Raw genomic sequence first — 21,646 nt, 5'->3', positions numbered from 1 at the left:
GGGTTTGGGGTCATTAGCTTTGGCCTCTGGTATAATCTGCGGCCCGACGGAGGAACAGTACACCAAAGGAAATGCCATATTAGAAGGGATGAACTCGATAAGTCAGGCAACAGTAACATAGGGAGAGACGCGATTGGGGCATTGTTCAGACATTGGACAGGATTAATCGGGTGTGCTCTTCTAAGAAGGGGGGGTGCCTCATCCTGGGCGACGTGGGGTTCTTCAAGAGCTGGTCCGAGAGCTCCACTGCCGGTGCTCAACAGCGCCAACTGATGAATAGGAGCCTACCAGTGAAGCTTTGAAGGACACAGATATCCTGTGACCGTTTTGGTAGGTACAACGCCTGTTCCCCCTTAAAACGTGTGTTTCTTTGGACTCCACAAAGCTGAACACCGAAAAACATACGTAGATAATGTGCTTTTGCAAACACTCCACCAAGCACATGACACATCGAATGTCACCAAACTGTTGGATCTGAGGACTGCTCCCTTCTGTTACACGTAATAGTGATAGCTTGTTGTCGCTGCCTATGTCTTATTTAGGCAGCTGTGAGGGCTGGTTTGAGTTGTGCTCTATGGGAGGCCACAACGGCACCTCCACACTGTCTGATTGGCTGTGTAAGCTACAACTGGTGGAGATTTGTGTTGTATGTGATTAAGAGGAGGTCAGTCATAGGTGACAATAGGACGAAACGTTGGGTTGGGTTTGCAGGTAAGACAAGCTACCAGAAAAAAAGGAAATGTGTGGAGAGTTTGCATCTGGAGACCTGGAAAGCATTTATGATCAGACTGTCAAACTGGCCCTTGAGTAGCTCTTAGGCAAAAGCCTCATCGCAGGCAGGGTGTGTCAGACATGTTGCAGGCCCAGAAAGACGTGTTTCCAGTGAGATTGTGTGGTAAACCGCCCCTGTCCCCAGTCGATGGCCCTGGCTGAAGCTGGATCTGAAACTCTCTGGCCGGAGGGGTGCTATGCGTCAGAGAGCGGTACGTTATGCTGTTTGTTGATGATAACATCCAGTGGGCATTAACACAAAACGTGTGGAAGGTACCCACCAGGGTAGTTATTGAGTTCTTAAGTGTGAGGGAAGGCTCGAAGAGAGAATGATCGACCCCTGGCGCCCTTGTCTAAGGCTACAGGAAGTTGGAATCTAGAAACAGCAAACCTCACCTCAGGCAAAGCCACCCACCTTCTTGAAGAAGATATTTCCCGACATCACAGACTTTTCAGTGGAAGTTAAAACTCTGCCTGGACCTACTGTCATGCCCTTTGCAATGGAGCGCACACTGCCTGCTCATCTGTGACCAATTAAATGGTGAGTCTTGTGACAAATATAGGATGGATCCCCCTAGAGTCAAATCTTAAAAAGTAGGGGTTGTGGAGAATTGTGGAGACAAGATACATTTGACCAGTATGAAATAGAACTTACTTTTTTGGGATGCCCAGACCATACTTGTCTCTGTCATCTTGATCTCTGAGGCTAGGGTGCCGGCGTTTCTTGGACGTTCTGGTGCTTGGTCAGCTGTTCCCACCTGGGTCCCGTCCACGGCCCCTGTCTCTGTGGGGCTGAGGGCCACAAGCTCTGGCATGGTATCACTGGAGTTGTCATAGCATGGAACATGGCAAGTAACTTCCAGTCCATTCTGGCTTGTCTCGGACTCGCCTTCCACAATCAGGTGGTCAGATTGTCTTGAGATAAGCGACTGGAACTCGTTCAGAGATTCTGTGGTTGGCTGCTCGGCGGAAGTCGTATCCTGAGGCGTGGACATGATGGAGATAGGTTCACTGTGACTGTAACTGCCTGGACTCAAGCTAGTCCCATCAGGCTCAATGAAGCCACCACTCTCTTTGGCCACTTCGTCTCCTGAAGGCTTGTGTACTAGTGCAAGTGGCGAAGATGACACTGAGTGCACCAGATCAGTGCTGCAGGTCGCGATGACTGGTGCCCCGCCCTGACTTTGCTCCAGCTCCTGCTGCTCCCCTTCTGAGTAGAGATCCTTACTCCAAGAGTCGCCGGTGGTGTTGCCAGTTGCCTGTGAGATCTGGCCTTCTTCGTCGGTCTCACAAATGTCCCCTCCTGTCACTTCTTCCTTGACTTGTTGGTGGTCTGACGCTCCCACCTCAAGGCTGGGTTTGCGGTAGCGTGGAGCATACTGGCAATGCAAGGTGGGCGCGGAGTAGGGACAGATGCCCCCAGGGCCCATCTCGCAGCTTTTCTGTCGCAGCTGGAGCCCGTTCAGGTGGTCCTGCAGAGACGTGGCATTGCACACCACGTACAGCATGTCATTCTCCGACCCTGGGCCTGCACCGCTGGACTTGGAGCAGGACCTCAAATTCTGGCCCTCTGATGCCAGCTTATACTTCTTCGCTGGGGTGGCATGCTCCCCCTGCCACATACCATAAGAGGTGCGCCGTTTGTTCCTCTCCGCCATATCTTCGGGGTCTTCCACTCTTCCGAACACAGCTCCTTGGGAAGACCATTTGTAGGCATGGCCTGCGGCGCATATCCACAGTACGGTGTTGTCCCCCTGGCGAGACCGGACCCGCTGCACGTTTTCCATGGTGGGCATCTGGCTGCAGATAGTTCCGTGAGTATGCGCCCAGGTCATGAGATTAGCAAGATCTACGCAAGTTGTGCGGATTCCGTGGTCCATCTCATTAAACATGCTCCGTTCCTGCAAAACAAACATTCATGAGATGGTGGCACTTTCTGTTCAAGGGATGCAAAGACGAAACATGGATGGGACGACGTCTGATTGAACTGTACAAAAAACAAGTCTGTGTGAGTGGCAACTTCATAAGTTAGCAAGTGTTGTCAGAGACAAAATATGCTTTCTACGGTGTTGTGTACAAGAGGGCCGTTCTTGGTGAAATACCTCCTTGTCATTGACATAGGGTTAGCTATCATTAGTGGCAACAGGTTCAGTAGCAAAGAAGGCCAGGTGTCTTAAAGACCTAAGACCCAATACACCTTCATAAGAGCTGTGTTTTTTACATACCGGAGAGCAGGTGGGTCCATCTTCCTGCTTCCATGAGGGCATCACACCTTCATAAAAGCTGTGTTTTTATACCTACCCGGGAGCAGCTGGGTCCACCTTCCTGCATCCATGGGGGCATCACACCTTCATAACAGCTGTGTTTTTTACTGAGGACATCACTCCTTCGTAAGAGCTGTGTTTTTTACCTTCTGGGAGCAGGTGGGCCCATCTTCCTGCTTCCACGGGGGCATCACACCTTCACAACAGCTGTGTTTTTATACCCACTAGGCAGCAGCGGGGTCCACCTTCTAGCTTCCACGAGGGCACCCAGCAGTCTTGCTACTCTGCCTCTTAAGAAAAGCCCAGACACTAGTCATCCTCAGGCTGAATGCCAGAAGGGGACCCCCGCAGCATGCTAGCCTCTTAAATAACACCTGCTTGTCTGCAGTGGGAATCACTCAATCATGAGGCCACTAGTAAGCAGCATCAGGGAATATATCACCTGAGCCATACAGGAACTGCCCTATTGCCTCTATCGACTGTTGCAGAGTCCTCCGAGATGCCTAGGATTCTGTACCAGATTGTATGGAATAAAGCAGGGCACAAGTCCTAAAAAGAAGTGGGGGGGGGGCTAACCTAGTTAGGCAGCATGCAAGTGACATCACAGAAAATTGCAGACAAGCAATAACTATAAAATTGTTAGAACATGACGTACCCACAATAGGTGGCTGTGTTACCTTTGTGATTGAGGCACACAAAGTGTTCAGATCAGAAGTATTCTATTAATGGGTCCAGTTCCCACCTGCAGATCCACAGAATAAATTGTTTCACACATACATTGTAGTTGAACCACCGGAAGAATACATTCCATACGAATACATTGAAGTCCCGTTAACTTACCAGCAACACAGGAACTGGTTTAAATGTGCCCTCCCACACACAACATCAATTGTCAGACTCGGTCCACTCAGCATAGAAAGCGCAACTTGGCCGCTCTTAGCGACAAACTCCACATCCTGAGATACACCACCAAGTCCTTACAATATACAAAGACATAGTCTGGCTATACAGACACATTGTTCAGTTTGTCATGCGAACATTAACAGTTCAGTCTGCGAGAAATGCTCCAGTTGGTCATCATCAGACCACACCTACAATTACTAACATCAGTAAGGGGGACAATCGCCTCCAAATGGGAGCAAATTCTGTTCCGGATTGCACAGCTGGAAGCAGTATTTCCCCATATGGGCTAGCAGGAAAACAGAATACTAACATTTGCTTGCCAATGGGGATGGTTCCCTCGACTGAGGATTGTGCCACTTGGGGAAAAATCTTTGCTGGCGTCTACATCAGAATATATGGTACCCCTTCCAAAGCAGTCATTCCAGAAGTATTGAAACAGATACGATTGAGTACGGGGCAGGACCTGCACTGGAGTTGGGGATGAAACTGATGGGGAATTTCGCCCAAGTCTCTGCAATAATGCTGAGCAACATAAAAAAGGGAAGGCAGCAGCAGTGGCCATACACCGCTGCCTATGTGAGGTAGCTCCTATAAATAAGGAGCGAGAGTTATCAAAACTTATCGAGGAAACCTATGCCGCATTAGGGAGATAGTTTGGGAGCAAAACCTGGGAAACCACAAATGGCGAGTAGACAAGGACAACTCGAAGCAAGCACCCTCTTCTTCCAAAAAGAAATGGGATAACAAGCAATCTAAAAAAAACAATACAGAAAAGAATTCACGATCAAGGGGTGTGTCTCCCCAGTGGGAGTCCTCTGAAAAGACGGTCTAACCTTAGGAATTGTGATAACATTAGGAAACCTAACAGGTATCAGGACACTGACACACGTTCCTTTCGTTCCTTTCAGGGTTCATCAAAAAACTCGGAGAGGGACGGGCGATCAGAACAAAAGACAGAAGATTGACCAAAGACAAATAGGGAAACACACCGTAATTTAGATTACATTATCAAACAGGAAGAGCAACATAAAGCAAAGCCTCAATTCAAAAAGAAGAAAGTAGCTGGCTTGAAAATTAGAAATTCCCAGGTTACTGAGGACCCTGCTTCTGAACGGGGAATGGGCTCTGACGATGCTAGACAGTGCGGAAGAAGTAACAAAAGGATTTTCTGATGACAGCAGTGTTAAATGAACATATCACTGATACAAGAGTTAGTGTCCCACATAGACTGTACACAATTACACTCCAACTAGAGGGGGACATCTCAAGAAAAGTTACAGGTCTCTTTTGGGAGAACTTAGCAGAAAAAGATTGGTCACCAGAATTTGTGATGGATTGCCCAAAAGGGGAAAGCGCCATTTTGCCTGCTTTCTCCGACCTTGTTCCAGAATCTTTCAAACATTCATACGCGCAGGAGTGAGTTCTAGTGCTAGCTCCGGCATTATACCTCAAACATGTAGGGTGGGACATGGAATATACTCACCATGAAATCCCATTAAAATCTAATCAAAATCCACAGACACAGTACTCTATTAAAAACAATGCAAAAAGACAGGTCAAAGAAATCTTAGACCAACTTGAATACCAAGGTGTGATTGAGACTTGCACCTCCCCAATGAACAATTCTTTGTTTCCCGTAATAAAACCTGACAACTCATATCGTCTAGTTTTGGATGACTGACATTTAAACACATGCACACAAACATTTGCAGTTCAAAACGCACATAGTGCTGCATTAATGAATAACACTGTGCAGAAGAAATACAAAACAATATTAGGTATCTCGAATGGATTTTTCTGCCAGAATATAGCTCCAGATAGCAGCATTTTTTGCCCTTGGAAATCAGCGTCGCTTCTGTCATTTGCCCCAGGGATATAAGAACAGCCCAGAGCTATTCTCGGCAAGAGTGTCAGAATTATTACAAACATGCGACGAGGAGGCAGTGTCCTATGTGGATGACATCTATCTGACGGACGATTAATTACTTGAACACTTGTGCAGGGAGAACAACAAAATTGAGGGATTCTCCAATTTGGGCTACAAATTTAATTTTAAAAAATCGAAAATTGCCCATGTCAATGTCCAATTTTTGGGATATAAGCTATCAAGTGAAGGCAAGAGCCAGCCAGTCAACTTTTCAGAAAAGTGTGTGGTGCTCCAACCTCCTAAGACTCTGAAGGGTTTGCAATCCATTTTAGGATTTCTACATTTTGGCAGAACATACATTCTGGAATATACAGAAAGAGTAAAACCTTTCTACAACGTAATCAGACCTGATTTCACAGCACATCAGTGGACACAGGAACATACAGATATTCTCCGTTCCAATCAGGCTGACATGATAGCATCAAAACATTTGCACACACATGGGAATTCTACCAACTTGAAGCTCTGGGTGGACCCGGGTTTATCAGGATATATATACATCACTTTCAATGAAGGTGAGACAGTCCCAATTGCATACAAATCACATTTATACACAAATGCTGAAATGCAATTTGCAGACACAGAAAGAATGCTGACAGCAGTACAGACTGCTGTAGTGAGCAGGGACAGATGCAAGCGACTAAGGAAAGCAGAAAGATGGAGCCGTAGATCCCGAAAAAGAATGATGCAAAACTAAAGATAAATACAAGTTCGCGGAAACACTGCCGAGACGTGTCCGTACAGCAAGCACGAAAACTGAGAAATTGAAGAAAAACTCCACACTGAATGCAAATATTAGAACAAGCACCCCTGAAGCGAATTAGCTATTTAGGAAACAGCGTGTAAATACACGATCACACAACTTCAGCATCAAACCAAGGGTTCCACACAGAAAATAAAGCCGAAAGAGTCGTTTTGGAATAGCTTAAGGTACCCAGTATTGCCCTGAAGAAAAACCCGAAAACACAGAACGGGTTTGGAAACCCGTCGGCATTTATGGAATTAATCCCATAAACTCACCGAAGGATAATAACTTAGTACTGTCTATCTTGATTAGTTATGGTAGAATGAGGATAACAACAAGCCTAGTGTGAGAACGGTCCTAAAATCTTGAAAACGAATCATAGATAGGACCACTTGTGTTTAAAAATTCTGGCGTACCAATGTAATTTTGCCAACGATTTCTTAATTTGTCTGATGTATGATTCAGTATTAAATGTCTACAATTGATTGTATATGATTTAATTTTGTTTTAAAATTTGCATTTTGGTGTTTTGAAATGTGACATGCTAAAATGATGTAACTCTTCAAAAGTAATAAAGAAGTAGAGATATGAGTAATGACATAAGTGCCTTAGAATTAATTAATCAAGGTACGCAGTCTGCTACAGAATAAAGAGCAGCTGAACCAATCCGAGACCAGGTTTTCACTTATTTTCAGAGTAGTGCGAGAAAGAGCATTAGCAGAGGGAAAACGCATAATCGTTGTAACCCCGGTACCAAATTTAGAAGCTGTGACCTAAAAGAGCATTTGAAATGCGAACGCACTGCAGCCACGATGGATACAATTGGCTAATTCCTTCACTGCAACAGACGTAGATTACAAATATGTTGCTACCCTAAAAACATAAGCATTCTTGCGGTACGAACAAGAATACCCTCTCCCAAATGAAATCTTTCCTTTAGAAAAATATGAGGCATCATTTACACTGAGGGTTCTGCTCAGCCTGCCATTGGAAGTAAACAGCAGTATAGCGCAGCATGTGCTATAGTGAAGGGACGTATGCAGGATGGTAAGTTCCATCCCAGCAATACAATTACACAGGAGATTGCACAGTGCAGCTGGCAAATCTGAAAGCCCTGATACTAGCACTACAATATTTGGATCGGGAATTCCCCACAGTGACAGTGTGTGATTCGTTCTACTGTGTACCGTCTTATTATGAATATCTTCACTACTGGGGCCAGAATGGGTTTAGAGAATCCAAGGGTTGCACAATTAAGCATAAATTATTAGGGGAACAAGAGGAAAAGCTGAAAGAATGCCTGCCACAGGCTCAAGTTATTCACACCTTGAGTCATCAGCGTGTTGGCGTACATGTTGAAGGGAATTCACTGGCTGATGAAGCTGCCAAGACAACAGTGCAAACTACTGCCGTTGCTGCAATCACTCGTTCTAGCACAAGGATAAGCGGAATACATAGTGATAGCTGTCAATGCCTCAAAAATCAGCCCTGCCATTCCAAAGAGCTTTCCACTCAAGTACTCCTATAAACTAGATGCGCAAAATACACTGTATGCTCAAATTCCAGGAGTGGGGGTAGAGTTATACCAGACATAGATCGCAGATTAGGTTTAATTCTAGCTGCACACGAGGGTCTGGGCTCAGCACACACAGGAGTCACTGCTACAACTTCATTGTTGAAACAGCGATACTGGTGGCTAGGTTTGACTAAACAAACCAAAGGTTATGTCTTAAAGTGCGACATCGGTCAGCAGATAAAAGGTTCCACCATCACACGGCCACATCAAACAGCATCTGTCTATTTGGACCACTGCGGCCCCTTAAATTCAGATGGGGTCTACAAGTAATCTTGGTGGGAGTGGATTCATGCTCTAGATTCCTGTGGGTTTGGCCCCAGCGCTCGGCTGACGCCCAAACTGTTATAAAGGATTTGTGAGTCTTCTTCGAGACAAACGCAATTGGCACATTACACTCCGACCGTGCCTTGCTTTTAGTTAACAGGCTTACAAGGAAGCCATGGGAGGTAAGGGCGTGCCCTTGCGGTACTCCTCTCCCTACCATCCTGAGGGAAATTCAGTGGTGGTGAGGAAAAAACTGGACCTAAAGCAATCCTTAACAGCAAGTGTATTAGGTGTGGGCGTTAGTTGGGTCAATCTATATGGGGTCCTGAGGGCCCTTAACAACATGCCAAGAAAATCCTTGAGAGGACATACCCCCTATGAGATCCCGTTTGGGACAAGAATGTGGGTACCTGACCTCGTTTGTGCCAGCGCTGTGGCGGGTGCAAAACTATTTGAATTGAATGATCGTTTGGCTGTTTTAAAGGAGCTCATTGAATTCCAGGCATTACAAAGCAACATCCAAGTAAAACGCACTGCCACTGGGGAAGTGAAACCAGTTCAGGTAAGACCTGCCTGGGCCCCGACGATTGGGGACCTGGTCAGAGAAAAGATCGTGGACAAGAAGGAATTTGGCCATCTTACGGAGCGCCCGTACCTGTCCTGGAAGTCAAAGGAACAAGAACAGTACTTCCTCTGCCTCTTGCAGGCAAAAAAGAAAGAAGATTAGTCTCCATTGATCTGATCAAACCACACTATGTGGCAGATTCTCAACAGTAGGCTGCATGAAATCCTGAGTAGTCGCAAATCTCTTGTTGCTACTATACAGGAAGTTCAGATGGAAAGAATAATAACATTTCAAGACTACTCTGCGCAAAAAGCAGGAGTATCAAATAACGGAGTACGAATTACACCAGTTGAACTTGAACAACATCCAAATACAAATGAAACGCAAATTGCAATTCGGCCCAATAATGGCATCTACATCAAGCTGCCTTCACAAGAGACACTTGCCAGTACTACAAACCCTGCAGAGCTACCAAAGATAGATCGAACTGCATCTGGCTACTTCATCAACTTCGATGACATTTCTTCAGATACAAGTGAACCTGAGCAAATGCCCCCCATTTCCAAAAAAGAGAAATTTTGACAATTCTATCTCTGGCTGAAAAAGACTTACTTTGTGTCCCCTTGGTTGCATCTTTGGTTTGCATTGGGAATCCTGTTCCTGTTAATTTGGATTGGTATAGTAACTGTCTTTTTCCTACTACTGAATGGACATTACCTCCCACATCGCTCTACAGTACAATTTGTGAACTTAGACTTGAAACCTCATACGTCACCACACCGTAAACAGAGGGACCTGTCCCTAATGAACATTACAGCAGTTCCAGGACCGGATGGTATGGTATTGGATAGGGTTTCATATGATGTATTTGGTCCTACTGAACATTTGAAAATTCCACATGCATTTAAAATGTAATTGAATGATTTCATTACCCAGAGTACACTCTCTGATGATTGGGACACTGAAACTGTAAATACTATGCTCTCAGACTTAGAACAATCTGCTGCGTTTACATACAGGGAATTGTATGACGATACACCTGATTTTTATACATCTATTGTTACCAACACTATGGTCATCACTTTTTGCACAAAGCATGTGTTCCATGCACTGTTAACACTTAACATCAATGGGAACATTGCCCGACACCATCGAAAGGTAGTTCTGCCACATTCACACAGAAATGTGCATACTTTTCTGGGTTCAATACATCAGACCCAACGTCATAATACTATAAGCTTGCACAAACGAATGCAACTGCGAAGAAAATTATGCTGACAAACACCAAGCTGATATATTCAGCACCTTTAATCTCCCAACTGTCTATACAAGGTTTTGACTATTGGAGGGACATGACAGACACAAAATCTATCTGGAGGACGAAAGAATGGCAGGTTCAGGGAACAGAGGCTTTATTTAGTGCTTGCCTCATACCATTACAGATCATCTCTCTGAACAGCATAGCGCAACAGACTACGTGCTACGGGTTTGCAAAAATAAAAGACCTGAAAACACCATGCACCCCATCGCCCACACCTATTGAAGGTATATCGAATAATACACTGATAAGTGAGGAGGTACTGGGTACAATGATACAGAATGGTATGTACAATTCATCAGCTCCCAATTGGAAGGCATGGTTGGTTTGACCGATCAACACAAATAGGTGTCAATCAAGATTCAGGGGTACCACCGGAGGATTTAGTATTCATAGGCCTGACCCACATTATGTACAAACAGACGACCCAGGGGTAGTGACTTCTTATAGGGTTGGGAAGTTATGCCTAGAATGGCTAAAAACCTCAACACTATTACAGGCGAAACAACACTTGTTCCTTCTGTCTGATAACATGGATCTTAAGGATTTCTTGCTAGGTCTCAAGAAACTGCGTAAAAAAACGCTTCTTATATGCCATTTATAATGAACTGTGGAAAATCTCCCAACAGGAAGCTGCTGCAAGTTTACATGAGATTAACAGAATTAACCTAGAAAAGGTCTTGGCTGTAGTACACAATGGAATTACCATACTTTCTTCACATATTTATTAACTGGGAACATTGTGCACTCAGCAATTGACATAATGGAACACGATTTGTCTATTCTACAACATGGGCAATCTCAATTACGCTCCATTATGCTTTTAAGCGGGATGCTACAATCATTGCATTCAGGCCACGTGCCATGGCGGTACATTAACGGCACAAATCTGTTTTCGACTTATAATCTGACGACAGACAAATAACCATGGCATGCAGAGATGCAAAGTACACCAGTAGTAGAGTCACCGTCTACAGAATGCCATTCACGACATTACAGCTCTAATACTGCCTTAAATATCAGGTAGGCTGGTATGAAGCGTTGGGTGAGGGGTACATACAGGAAACATGGGAGTTGCCATACAGATATAGGTGTAGAAATAAGAACACTGAAGTATTCTTAAGTGCTATAGACTGTGAGAAGGGTTTAAGTGGGTCTTTAGTGTGCAAGGAGGTCTCACTCCACGGAGCGTGTAATGCTTCAATAGCGAACTTATCTTGCTATTTGAAAGGCTCCCCGGCTGCCGTGATTCAGACGGTTTTCGAGTTACTCCCGAATGGGAGTTATTTAATGCTGAATAATCAAGGCTGTTGCGGGATGGCACCAGGCATCGCATATCTAGTCACAGTAAACTCCACGGTTGTCTTTTGTAAGCAAGTATTATTTTCCCCAGCTCACATAGTTAGGGAGGCACCACTGTGGCCTTCATTGAATGTTTCCAGTATAAGGTTTTATTCTCTGAGCAGACTGAAAGCCATTTTGTTCCGACAAAACGTGGCCTTAACTTCAGCCCAAGAGACTTTTGATCTCCAGGTTGCAAGGTCTTCGGAAGAGATACAGGCCCTGGTCCATACGAACTTCCCGCTCCATTTAGGAGAAATGGTTAGTCGTATCTTTAACATGTCTGATACAAGGGGGATCGACCACTTATTTAAGTGTATTGGTTCAGGTCTGTTAACCACCTTTCAGACCATCTTCAGAGTAATTCCAGCTTTCATGCACTCCGTACTTGGAAGCGTTTTTGGAGGGTTTCCTTTGGTCCTGCTATCAGTGGCGGGCATCCTGAATTTAATCCTATTGTTTGGCAATGGGCGTCTCAATCCCTCAAGGCATGGAGAGACCACTGTTGGAATGACGTTGTCGTGAGCATATGGTGTTCTACCTGGGTACGCCTTGGCTTCGAGAGCTGAGTGAGCCTAGACTGTGTCCTGCCGCTGCCTCTTCTGCAGATTTAGATGCGTGTTGGACCTGTGTTTGAAACTTCCCTCGATTGCGCACCTGGACAAAGATGTGCTCCTGGTACCCTTGCAGGCCCACGTGTACAGTTGTCCACAGCGTATTCCAATGTTGATGACAGCATTTTTAGATCCTCAAAGGGATGCTTCCGCTCCTATTGGAAGGGAAATCGGCTCTGCTCCAGAGGAACAGGCATCGGTTCCAGGCATGCAGGCTTCTAATTCTTCCCCGGCGGCTGCTGTGGGAACCAGAGATGACCATCTTTGCTCGCTCAACATGATATTGGAAGTGCTGGAGGTATTGCCACCTGCAGATGCAATGTTAAGCGATGTTGAGTCTTCAGCAGAGGATTCATAAACAATCCGGCCTTCCCTGTGCTGGGAACTATTTGGCAATTTTTAAACATTTAACAAATTGAAGGACTAAACTGACTTTGTTTTATTTTTTTTTCTCGCTCCTTTGCTCTAACTAAGCATAATGGCTTTCAAGGTGCTCAGTGTAATAATAACCACATATACAAGTTTAGAGGACCTTTTGAAAGCTTTTAGGGAAAATGGCTTTTCTTTTATGGACACTTTTTACAGGCTTTTTAAGTACTGGTAGTGTTTTTTAATTATAAATGACTTTATGCTTTTAATGGCCTGACGTTTGGTGTCAGAAGTGGGATATGTGGACCAGCTCAAACCTTGGAAAACAATAATTACATATGAATATAGTTTCAGGCATTGAAGGATTGTACCTTTTTTGTATTGTAAACTTCCTTTGTAGTTGATGATTTACATAGATAGGAAGTTGCATCCGAAGTGAGGGCAGAAACAGTACTGTTGATGTTACTGATCTGCATGTACGAGGAGCAGTGTCAGGTTTTGCTTACTTGTGGTAACCCATTGTATCTGTAGTGAGTATCATTACACTCCATCACACTTACTGGGTGTATTAGCCTGCGTTCCTAAACATCATTGCGAAACCTACGGAGGATGTGCTTTCACTGTTGCTGCAGCAAGCAAGTGGTGTCCCCTGCATCCCTCCCTTCGGCAGGAAGACAATACACGTAACTTCAGGAAAGCCTTAAAAACCTGACTGATTCCTTTTCCTTGTCGATCTCAACTTGCTGACCTGACATGACATGGCCGACAGCCAGCTGGCTCGACCACTTGATTGGACTTAGCGGCAGATACCCCTATGGGTGACCGCTACACTACATAAGTACTAAACCTAACCTAATCTGATTTAACCTTAGTCTGTGGCTTATACAGAACAAAAACTCCCTTTGACTGAAACCTTGGCTCAGGCAATTGTCCAACTGCTAAAGCAGGATGTTCGGGTTCTTTGCATGCTGACTTATAGGATATTTCCATTCGCAGATCGTTTCGTTCACAGAAACATGTCTTACCACATATGACGGTCAGATGTCAGGAAGGGTGAGGACCGATAGGGATCTTCCATGTGAAAGTGAAGTACAAACTTTTTATCAAATGAGTAGCCAAGAATGTACATTCCACTCAAGAAAAAAAATTGTGATTCCCCCAACGACCCCAGCGTACCATGATGCAGTTTGTTGGCGGGCAGCATCAAAGATTTCAGGAGGAATCAGCTCACCGAAGGTACAAGGGCCACCATTTCGTCCAACAGTATTGCATTGTTCTTCTTGTCTGAAACATAAATAATAGAAAACCATCATTTCTGGTGGGTCCTGAAGAAGGACACTTCCTCACTCAACTCATGCTCAATCAGCATTCACTCAAACAGAAATGTTATAGAAAATCTGTAAGTGTAGCAGCGAAATTGGTGCAGAAGGCTACCGCATGGAGTTTCTACTCTCATGCAAAGAACATCTGTGTATAAAGGGCCCTGTCAATAAAATAAACGTGTCAGACACTTTTTAGGGGAAAAAAGAAAATTGTATAACTATTCACATACTATGAATTCATGTACGAGACAAACCATAGTTAACGAGACCCAGGGTGTTCTCGCTGCGATACAATGAAGAACTCTAAATACCTGTTCAAGGCTAGTCAAGGAGGAATGCGGCAAAATAAACCAATGGCGTGGAAGCAGAGAGGACTTACGAGGCATCTAGATCCACACAAACTAGATCCTACAGCGATCTGCACAAACCAGATCCTACAGCGATCTGCACAAACCAGATCCTACAGCGTTCTGCACAAACCAGATCCTACAGCGACCCGCACAAACCAGATCCTACAGCGATCTGCACAAACCAGATCCTACAGCGTTCTGCACAAACCAGATCCTACAGCGACCCGCACAAACCAGATCCTACAGCTACCCACACAAATCAGATCCGACAGTGACCAGCACAAACCAGATCCGATAGTTACCCACACACCAGATCCTACAGCTACCCACACAAATCAGATCCGACAGCAACCCGCACAAACCAGATCCTACAGCGACCCGCACAAACCAGATCCGACAGCGACCCACACAAACCAGATCCTACAGCGACCCACACAAACCAGATCCGACAGCGACCCACACAAACCAGATCCTACAGCGACCCACACAAACCAGATCCGACAGCGACCCACACAAACCAGATCCGACAGCTACCCACACAAACCAGATCCTACAGCTACCCACACAAATCAGATCCGACAGCGACCCGCACAAACCAGATCCTACAGCGACCCGCACAAACCAGATCCGACAGCGACCCACACAAACCAGATCCTACAGCGACCCACACAAACCAGATCCTACAGCGACCCACACAAACCAGATCCTACAGCGACCCGCACAAACCAGATCCTACAGCTACCCACACAAACCAGATCCTACAGCGACCCGCACAAACCAGATCCTACAGCTACCCACACAAACCAGATCCTACAGCGACCCGCACAAACCAGATCCTACAGCGACCCGCACAAACCAGATCCTACAGCTACCCACACAAACCAGATCCTACAGCGACCCGCACAAACCAGATCCTACAGCGACCCGCACAAACCAGATCCTACAGCTACCCATACAAACCAGATCCTACAGCGACCCACACAAACCAGATCCTACAGCGACCCGCACAAACCAGATCCTACAGCGACCCGCACAAACCAGATCCTACAGCGACCCGCACAAACCAGATCCTACAGCTACCCACACAAACCAGATCCTACAGCGACCCACACAAACCAGATCCTACAGCGACCCGCACAAACCAGATCCTACAGCTACCCACACAAACCAGATCCTACAGCGACCCACACAAACCAGATCCTACAGCGACCCACACAAACCAGATCCTACAGCGACCCGCACAAACCAGATCCTACAGCTACCCACACAAACCAGATCCTACAGCGACCCACACAAACCAGATCCTACAGCGACCCGCACAAACCAGATCCTACAGCTAGCCACACAAACCAGATCCTACAGCGACCTGCACAAACCAGAACCGACAGCGACCCGCACAAACCAGAACCTACAGGAGAAGAACAAAGCAAACAAACTACTTTCTAGCACTGTACAGTCATTATCTTTTCAGACAACTGTGAATAATTCAAACAGAGGTCAAATACAAAACACTGCAATACAGCAACAAAATATGCCATCTCTCCTTTTAAAGCAAGTTAATAACTTAAACCTCAAAATAGTCCCCATGCGACCCACCAAAATGGCCCCCGTTTGAAAAATAAAATGGAGCCTAGAGAAGCATTGCATGGATTGTTGCTTACACTCCTTCATTTGGACTTGCTGGTTGATTCCAGTAATCACCAACATGAAAAGCTGCCCTGAAGCCTGAAAGATGAGAAATAAATCAACTACATCGAGTACTCATATTCAGAATATACTCATGGCATGCGCACAATACCTTTCGCCTCACTCATGAGCACCAGAAAACAACTTCTTTGCAGTTTTTTTTGGAACCTGAACCTAGCCCATGGGTATTAGGATGCTTAACAACAGAACCAGACTAGGGGGCTGAATTAGAGTTTGGTGGATATGGTACTCTCCCAAAAACGTGACTGACTGCCCTGTCCACTAAACTGCTGGTCATGTCAGGTGGACCGCCAGCTCGCCGCCGACTAAGCCCCCCTCCTTGGGGCCGTCAACTGAAAGCTTCCGCCAATTGCCCGATGCAGTAGGGGCCGACAGAGGAAGGGCATTACAATGTCTACACTGTTTAGATATTTACGAGGGATAGCTTGAAGTCTTTTTTTCTGTCCTTTACTGGTGGTGAGAGACAGAAAAATACAAATAAAGACCCTCAGGCCCTGTGAGAAAAACTCCCTGGGTGTGGGGTCATTCCGATTTGGGGGTTTCAGTAATGTCTGTTTTGAAAAGCAAAAGCTTCGTTAAAGTTTGGTGGCTAACCGTCTAAGCCGCCGGCACCTCACACTTTTAGCCCCCCTGACGGCGGTTCCTGTCAACTTACAGTATGGCCAGACTGACCTCTAAATTTGAGAGACGGAAGCCTGTCAGAGTGCCGACCTAATGTCCTCTGTCACCCAAACGGACGATACTATACTCCATTCATCAAACTTTAAATTGGGTCTATTTTACACATGTATTTAAGGCTAGGAGGTTAAGCGACTCGCCCAGTGCGCTATATTTTCAATACTCTAACAAAGCAAATATAATCTCCCCATATGTAGTAGGCCTGGGCGGTGAACTCCGCTCCGTCTGCGGAGTTTGCTACCCTCTGCAGAGCACGCAGAGTTCCAAAAATAAACCTCCCAGTGAGATTTCTCAATGCAGGCGTCGCGGATAGTCGCGGCCGCTCAAGTTGATAAACCTTTCGTTCGCGTAGAGGAAGCGGCTGCTGCAGAAGAACTTCTACTCAATCGGCAGAAAGAACCAGCGCCCGCTTGCGATGCGCATGGGGCAGTTCACGCTGATTTTACAGCACGGGACAAACACCCGGTGCCAAAAATCAGCGCTAACTGCGCAACCTAATGCACCCCGCCACTTGCGTAACTCCGCATAGCGCGGCAGCGTTTTAGTTGCTTCGCAGAATTCCGCTTAGCAGAACTTCGTGCAATCCACCCAGGCCTAATATTTGGGCCGCTGTTTATTCCTACTCTTTGATAAACTAGATTGTGTCGGCGCTGGGTCCGGCTGGTATAGTTCTTACTCCATCCCTAACCATTTGAAATACCCTCAAATGCAGGGTTCGAAAATTCCACTCGACCGCTCGTATAGTCGAGCTAAATTTAACAAGGTCGAGCTGTTTTTAGGTCCTACTCACCAGAAACAAACCAACTTTTGTACTCTGTCTGTAAAAACAGAACAAATGTGACAAGATAACAAGATTTAAAGGCATTTTAATTGCTCACAAAGGTAATGAGCAATAAAGATGCCTTTAAATCTTGTTATCTTGTCACATTTGCTCCGTTTTCAGAGACGGAGGTCAAGTAGGTTGCAGTTATGTCGAGGACATTTTTTAAGGTACTAGACCTGCAGGACTAGTAGCATTTTATGGATTTTTCGAGTCCTGAAATGGATACATTTCCCCAAAATATCCCAGAAGTACCGCTGAAAACCGGTGCCAGTTGGACTTAAACTGTGTTTTGAGTTTGTTGTCATGTGTCCCTTGGCCGCAGGGATGGGACAAGTTCGGCTTGAGTATTTTCGAGATGAAAATTCCAGGTTATTTGCTTTCTAGGGTCTTTCCAACAGATGTCAAAGGCATGGGCAATTACCCCGGGTCCCCACCTTTCCAGGGTGGCCCTTGTCTTTCTCTCTGTTTATCTCACCTACAAGTCCTACATCAATTTCTTTACCTCACCCACCCCCTTTTCTCTACCTACCCCTCCCTGGCTCTATCCAGTATCATATTACAAATTTTTAGAATCCTAGCCAAGCCATTTTTCAGCTGGTTATTTTTTAGACTTCATTTATGAGAATGTAACTATAATTCGGTATTGCTTGGCATCATGGGGGCTGAAATATGCAGAAAATATGCAATAGAATTAGTGGTTGTTCCAAATCGGGGGCGGGACCCCCAAATGCTTCAAATGAGAGTGCTGTAAGAAGTTTGCTAGAGGTCGTTGTCCTGTGAACAGTCCCTGTTGTTGCCTCGTCATGGGTACCCCTGCCTCCCCCTCTAAGTCCTACCTGACCCGGAAGTGACAAAGAATAAATCCCACGTGCCAAGCCTCTTGCGTAAGCACGTCCTTACACCCTGGAGGTACCCTGGCTTCACACTCACAACTGCCCCCGGGAACTACCCGAGACTGCACATGCCCCCCCGCCAAAGCTTTGTAGGCTGCAGGCTCCACCCACTTCCGGGTCTGGGCTCCTTTACCTGCCCCATGGCATCTGCACCCCCCCCCCCCAGGTCTGGGCTCCTCTACCTGCCCCCAGGCCTCAGGAACTGTTTTATCTCCCTCAAGGCCTCACCCCCACCCCAGGACCGAACTTCTGTACCTCTCCCGATGCCTCAGTACTGTCCCTCAGTACCTGCCCCCAGTCCTCAGTACCTGCCCCAGGCCTCTGCTCCCGCACCTGCCCCTACGTCTCAGCACATGCCCCAGGCCTCAGTACCTGCCCCCAGGCCTCAGCAACTGGCCCCAGGTCCCAGCACATGCCCCAGTCTTCAGCACCTGCCCCCAGGCCTCAGCACCTCCCTCCAGGCTTTAGCACCTGCCTCCAGTCCCCAGTACCTGCCCCCAGGTCCCAGTACCTGCCCCAGGCCTCAGTACCTCCCTCCATGCCTCAATACCTGCCCCCAGGCCTCTACTCCAGCACCTGCCCCCAGGTCTCAGTACCTCCCTCCAGGCCTCAGTACCTGCCCCAGGCCTCTGCTTCAGGACCTTCCCCAAGGCCTCAGCACCTGCCCCCAAGCCTCAGCATCTGCTCCCAGGCCTCAGTACCTCCCACCATGCCTCAATACCTGTGCTTAGTACCTGCCTCCAGGTCCCAGTACCTGCCCCCAGGCCTCCGCTCCAGCACCTGCCCCAGGCCACAGTACCTCCATTCAGGCCTCAGTACCTCCATTCAGGCCTCAGTACCTGTCCCCAGGCCCCAGTACCTCCATTCAGGCCTCAGTACCTCCCTCCAGGCCTCGGTACCTCCCTCCAGGCCTCAGTACTTGCCCCCAGGCCTCAGTACTTGCCCCCAGGCCTCAGTACCTGTCCCCAGGCCCCAGTACCTCCATTCAGGCCTCAGTACCTCCATTCAGGCCTCAGTACCTGTGCTTAGTACCTCCCCCCAGGCCCCAGTGCCTGCCCCCAAGCCTCAACACCTCCCTCCAGGGTTCAGCACCTCCCTCCAGGTCTCATTACCTGCCCCCAGGCCTCAGTACCTCCCTCCAGGCCCCAGTACCTGCCTCCAGGTCTCATTACCTGCCCCAGGCCTCTGCTCCTGCACCTGCCCTCTGACCAGAGTCTGAGTCAGTAACTGTCAGTGAAGCCGCCCAGGCCCCCCCCCTCTCAGATCACGTGACTAGGCCCGGAGTTAAAGGGACAGGCGGTGGGGGGGCTGAGCTGAGCAGCACAAACTAACACAACACCGTGCAATACAACAGAGTACAGCCCAATGGATCACAGTCTAACACAACACCGTGCAGCACAGTGCTACACAGCACAGACTAACACAGCACAGATTAACATAACACACACTACCACTAACAAAACACAGCACAGAGTAACACAACAGAGTTGGGAGTAACACAACGCGCACGAAAACACCACAGACTAACACAACACAGAGTAACACAGTACAGAATAACAGAACACAGCACACAACACAGCACACTACACAGCACAAAGTAACACATCACAGTATAAAGTATCACAACACAGGAGAGAGTAAAACACCACACCACAGACTAACACAACCCCTTGCAGCACAGTTCAGGGGAGCACAGCACGAGGCGACACAGCACTGACTAACACAACAAAGAACAGAGCAAAACAGTACAACACAGCACAGACTAACACAATACAGCATAGAGTAACACAGCACAGACTGACAACAAAGCACAGAGCAACACAGTACAACACAGCACAGACTAACACAATACAGCACAGACAAACACAACACAGAGTAACACAGCACAGACTAACACAATACAGCACAGAGCAACACAGTACAACACAGCACAGACTAACACAATACAGCATAGAGTAACACAGCACAGACAAACACAACACAGAACAGAGCAACACAGTACAACACAGCACAGACTAACACAATACAGCATAGAGTAACACAATACACCATAGAGTAACACAACACAGCACAGACAAACACAACACAGCACAGACAAACACAACACAGAGTAACACAACACAGAGTAAAACAACACAGCACACAACACATCAGAGAATACCACAACAAAGCAAAGAGAGACAGGGCACTCCACAGACTGACACAACACAGGGCAGCACAGTACAGAGGAGCACAGTACAACACAAAACCCAACTGCAAGACACACCACACCACAAGGCAGTGCTGCTAGAGGTACAGACCCTCCCTGCTGGGACCCCTCAGATCGCTGCTGCCCCCCTTTCCCGGAGACCAGTGAAGTGGGGGTGACTCTCCAGACACCTTCATTTCCCGCCAGGCTCGAGTTTGCCCTCTTTTATTTCACACAGCGTTACTTCCTGTGCTGTTTGTGGGACAGACACGTTGTGTTTTTTTCTGGCATGATATCTTCCAGCAGATAAGGCAGCGTCTGCTCTCCCACTGGTTATCGTCATTTTCTGTGGCTTTTGCTCTTGAGTTTCGGTTCTTTTCGGTGTGTGATACTTCACTGGACATTTCAAGGCTGCACACGCCGCGTCCCTCGCACATTTCACGCAACAGGAATGTATTTTTCTTGTGGGGGGCGAGATTAGGGACTGCATTTACCATTTACTTTTAATAACTGCGGTGCAGATTCTCCCACACGAAATATTAACAAATAAATAAAGTGCAAATGTAGATTCTGTTCACATCGCCATATCCGTGCCTACTTCAGCAGCCAAGTAAGCAAGCACTGGCAAAGCCAAGAGATCTCTCCTAAGCAAGAGCTATTGGCTTGGCCAGTATGTTTTAGCCCCTTTTAATGCCACCCAACTTTGGCATCATTAGGTCGGACAGAACGAGTGGTCAAGGGGGAGGCATCGCATGCCTACTTCGTAGTGATCTAACCGTGAAAGTCATTCAGGCCGACCTCCTGCTGTCCTGCGAATACCTATTTATTGAAGTGGCCGGGGCAAATAACCATTCATGCAAACTGCACACGTTTTACCAACTCCCCTCCCCCCCACCCCCTACCCCCCACGACAACCTTCCCTTCACAGAAACGATCATGGACATTATCTCGGCCAATACTGATTTCCAGGGCACTCAGATCTTCCTGGGAGATTTCAACCTTCACTGGAACGATGTGAATGATGTGGT

At 46.8% G+C, this 21,646-nt stretch overlaps 2 protein-coding genes across 4 annotated transcripts in view; one reads left to right on the top strand and one right to left on the bottom strand.

Annotated features, from left to right (window-relative positions):
- PTBP1 (polypyrimidine tract binding protein 1) overlaps window positions 1–21,646 on the top strand; it is a 450,657-nt gene that overhangs the window by 102,136 nt on the left and 326,875 nt on the right. The window lies entirely within an intron of this gene.
- LOC144799353 (uncharacterized protein KIAA1958-like) overlaps window positions 1–21,646 on the bottom strand; it is a 370,582-nt gene that overhangs the window by 55,829 nt on the left and 293,107 nt on the right. For 2 of the 3 annotated variants that reach the window (XM_078670612.1, XM_078670611.1), the window contains 2 exons: window positions 13,834–13,941; window positions 1,427–2,672 (listed from right to left, as the gene is read on the bottom strand). In XM_078670612.1, the coding sequence (XP_078526738.1) occupies window positions 1,427–2,672; window positions 13,834–13,836 (1,249 nt within the window). In that variant the 5' untranslated portion in view covers window positions 13,837–13,941. Of the gene's footprint in view, window positions 1–1,426; window positions 2,673–13,833; window positions 13,942–19,602; window positions 19,646–21,646 lie in introns of those variants that run through there. The other variant, XM_078670613.1, reaches the window with a different exon arrangement.

This window comes from Lissotriton helveticus, chromosome 12, assembly GCF_964261635.1.
Source record: "Lissotriton helveticus chromosome 12, aLisHel1.1, whole genome shotgun sequence".
NCBI lineage: Eukaryota > Metazoa > Chordata > Amphibia > Caudata > Salamandridae > Lissotriton > Lissotriton helveticus.
This window is presented reverse-complemented; position numbering and strand designations above follow the sequence as displayed.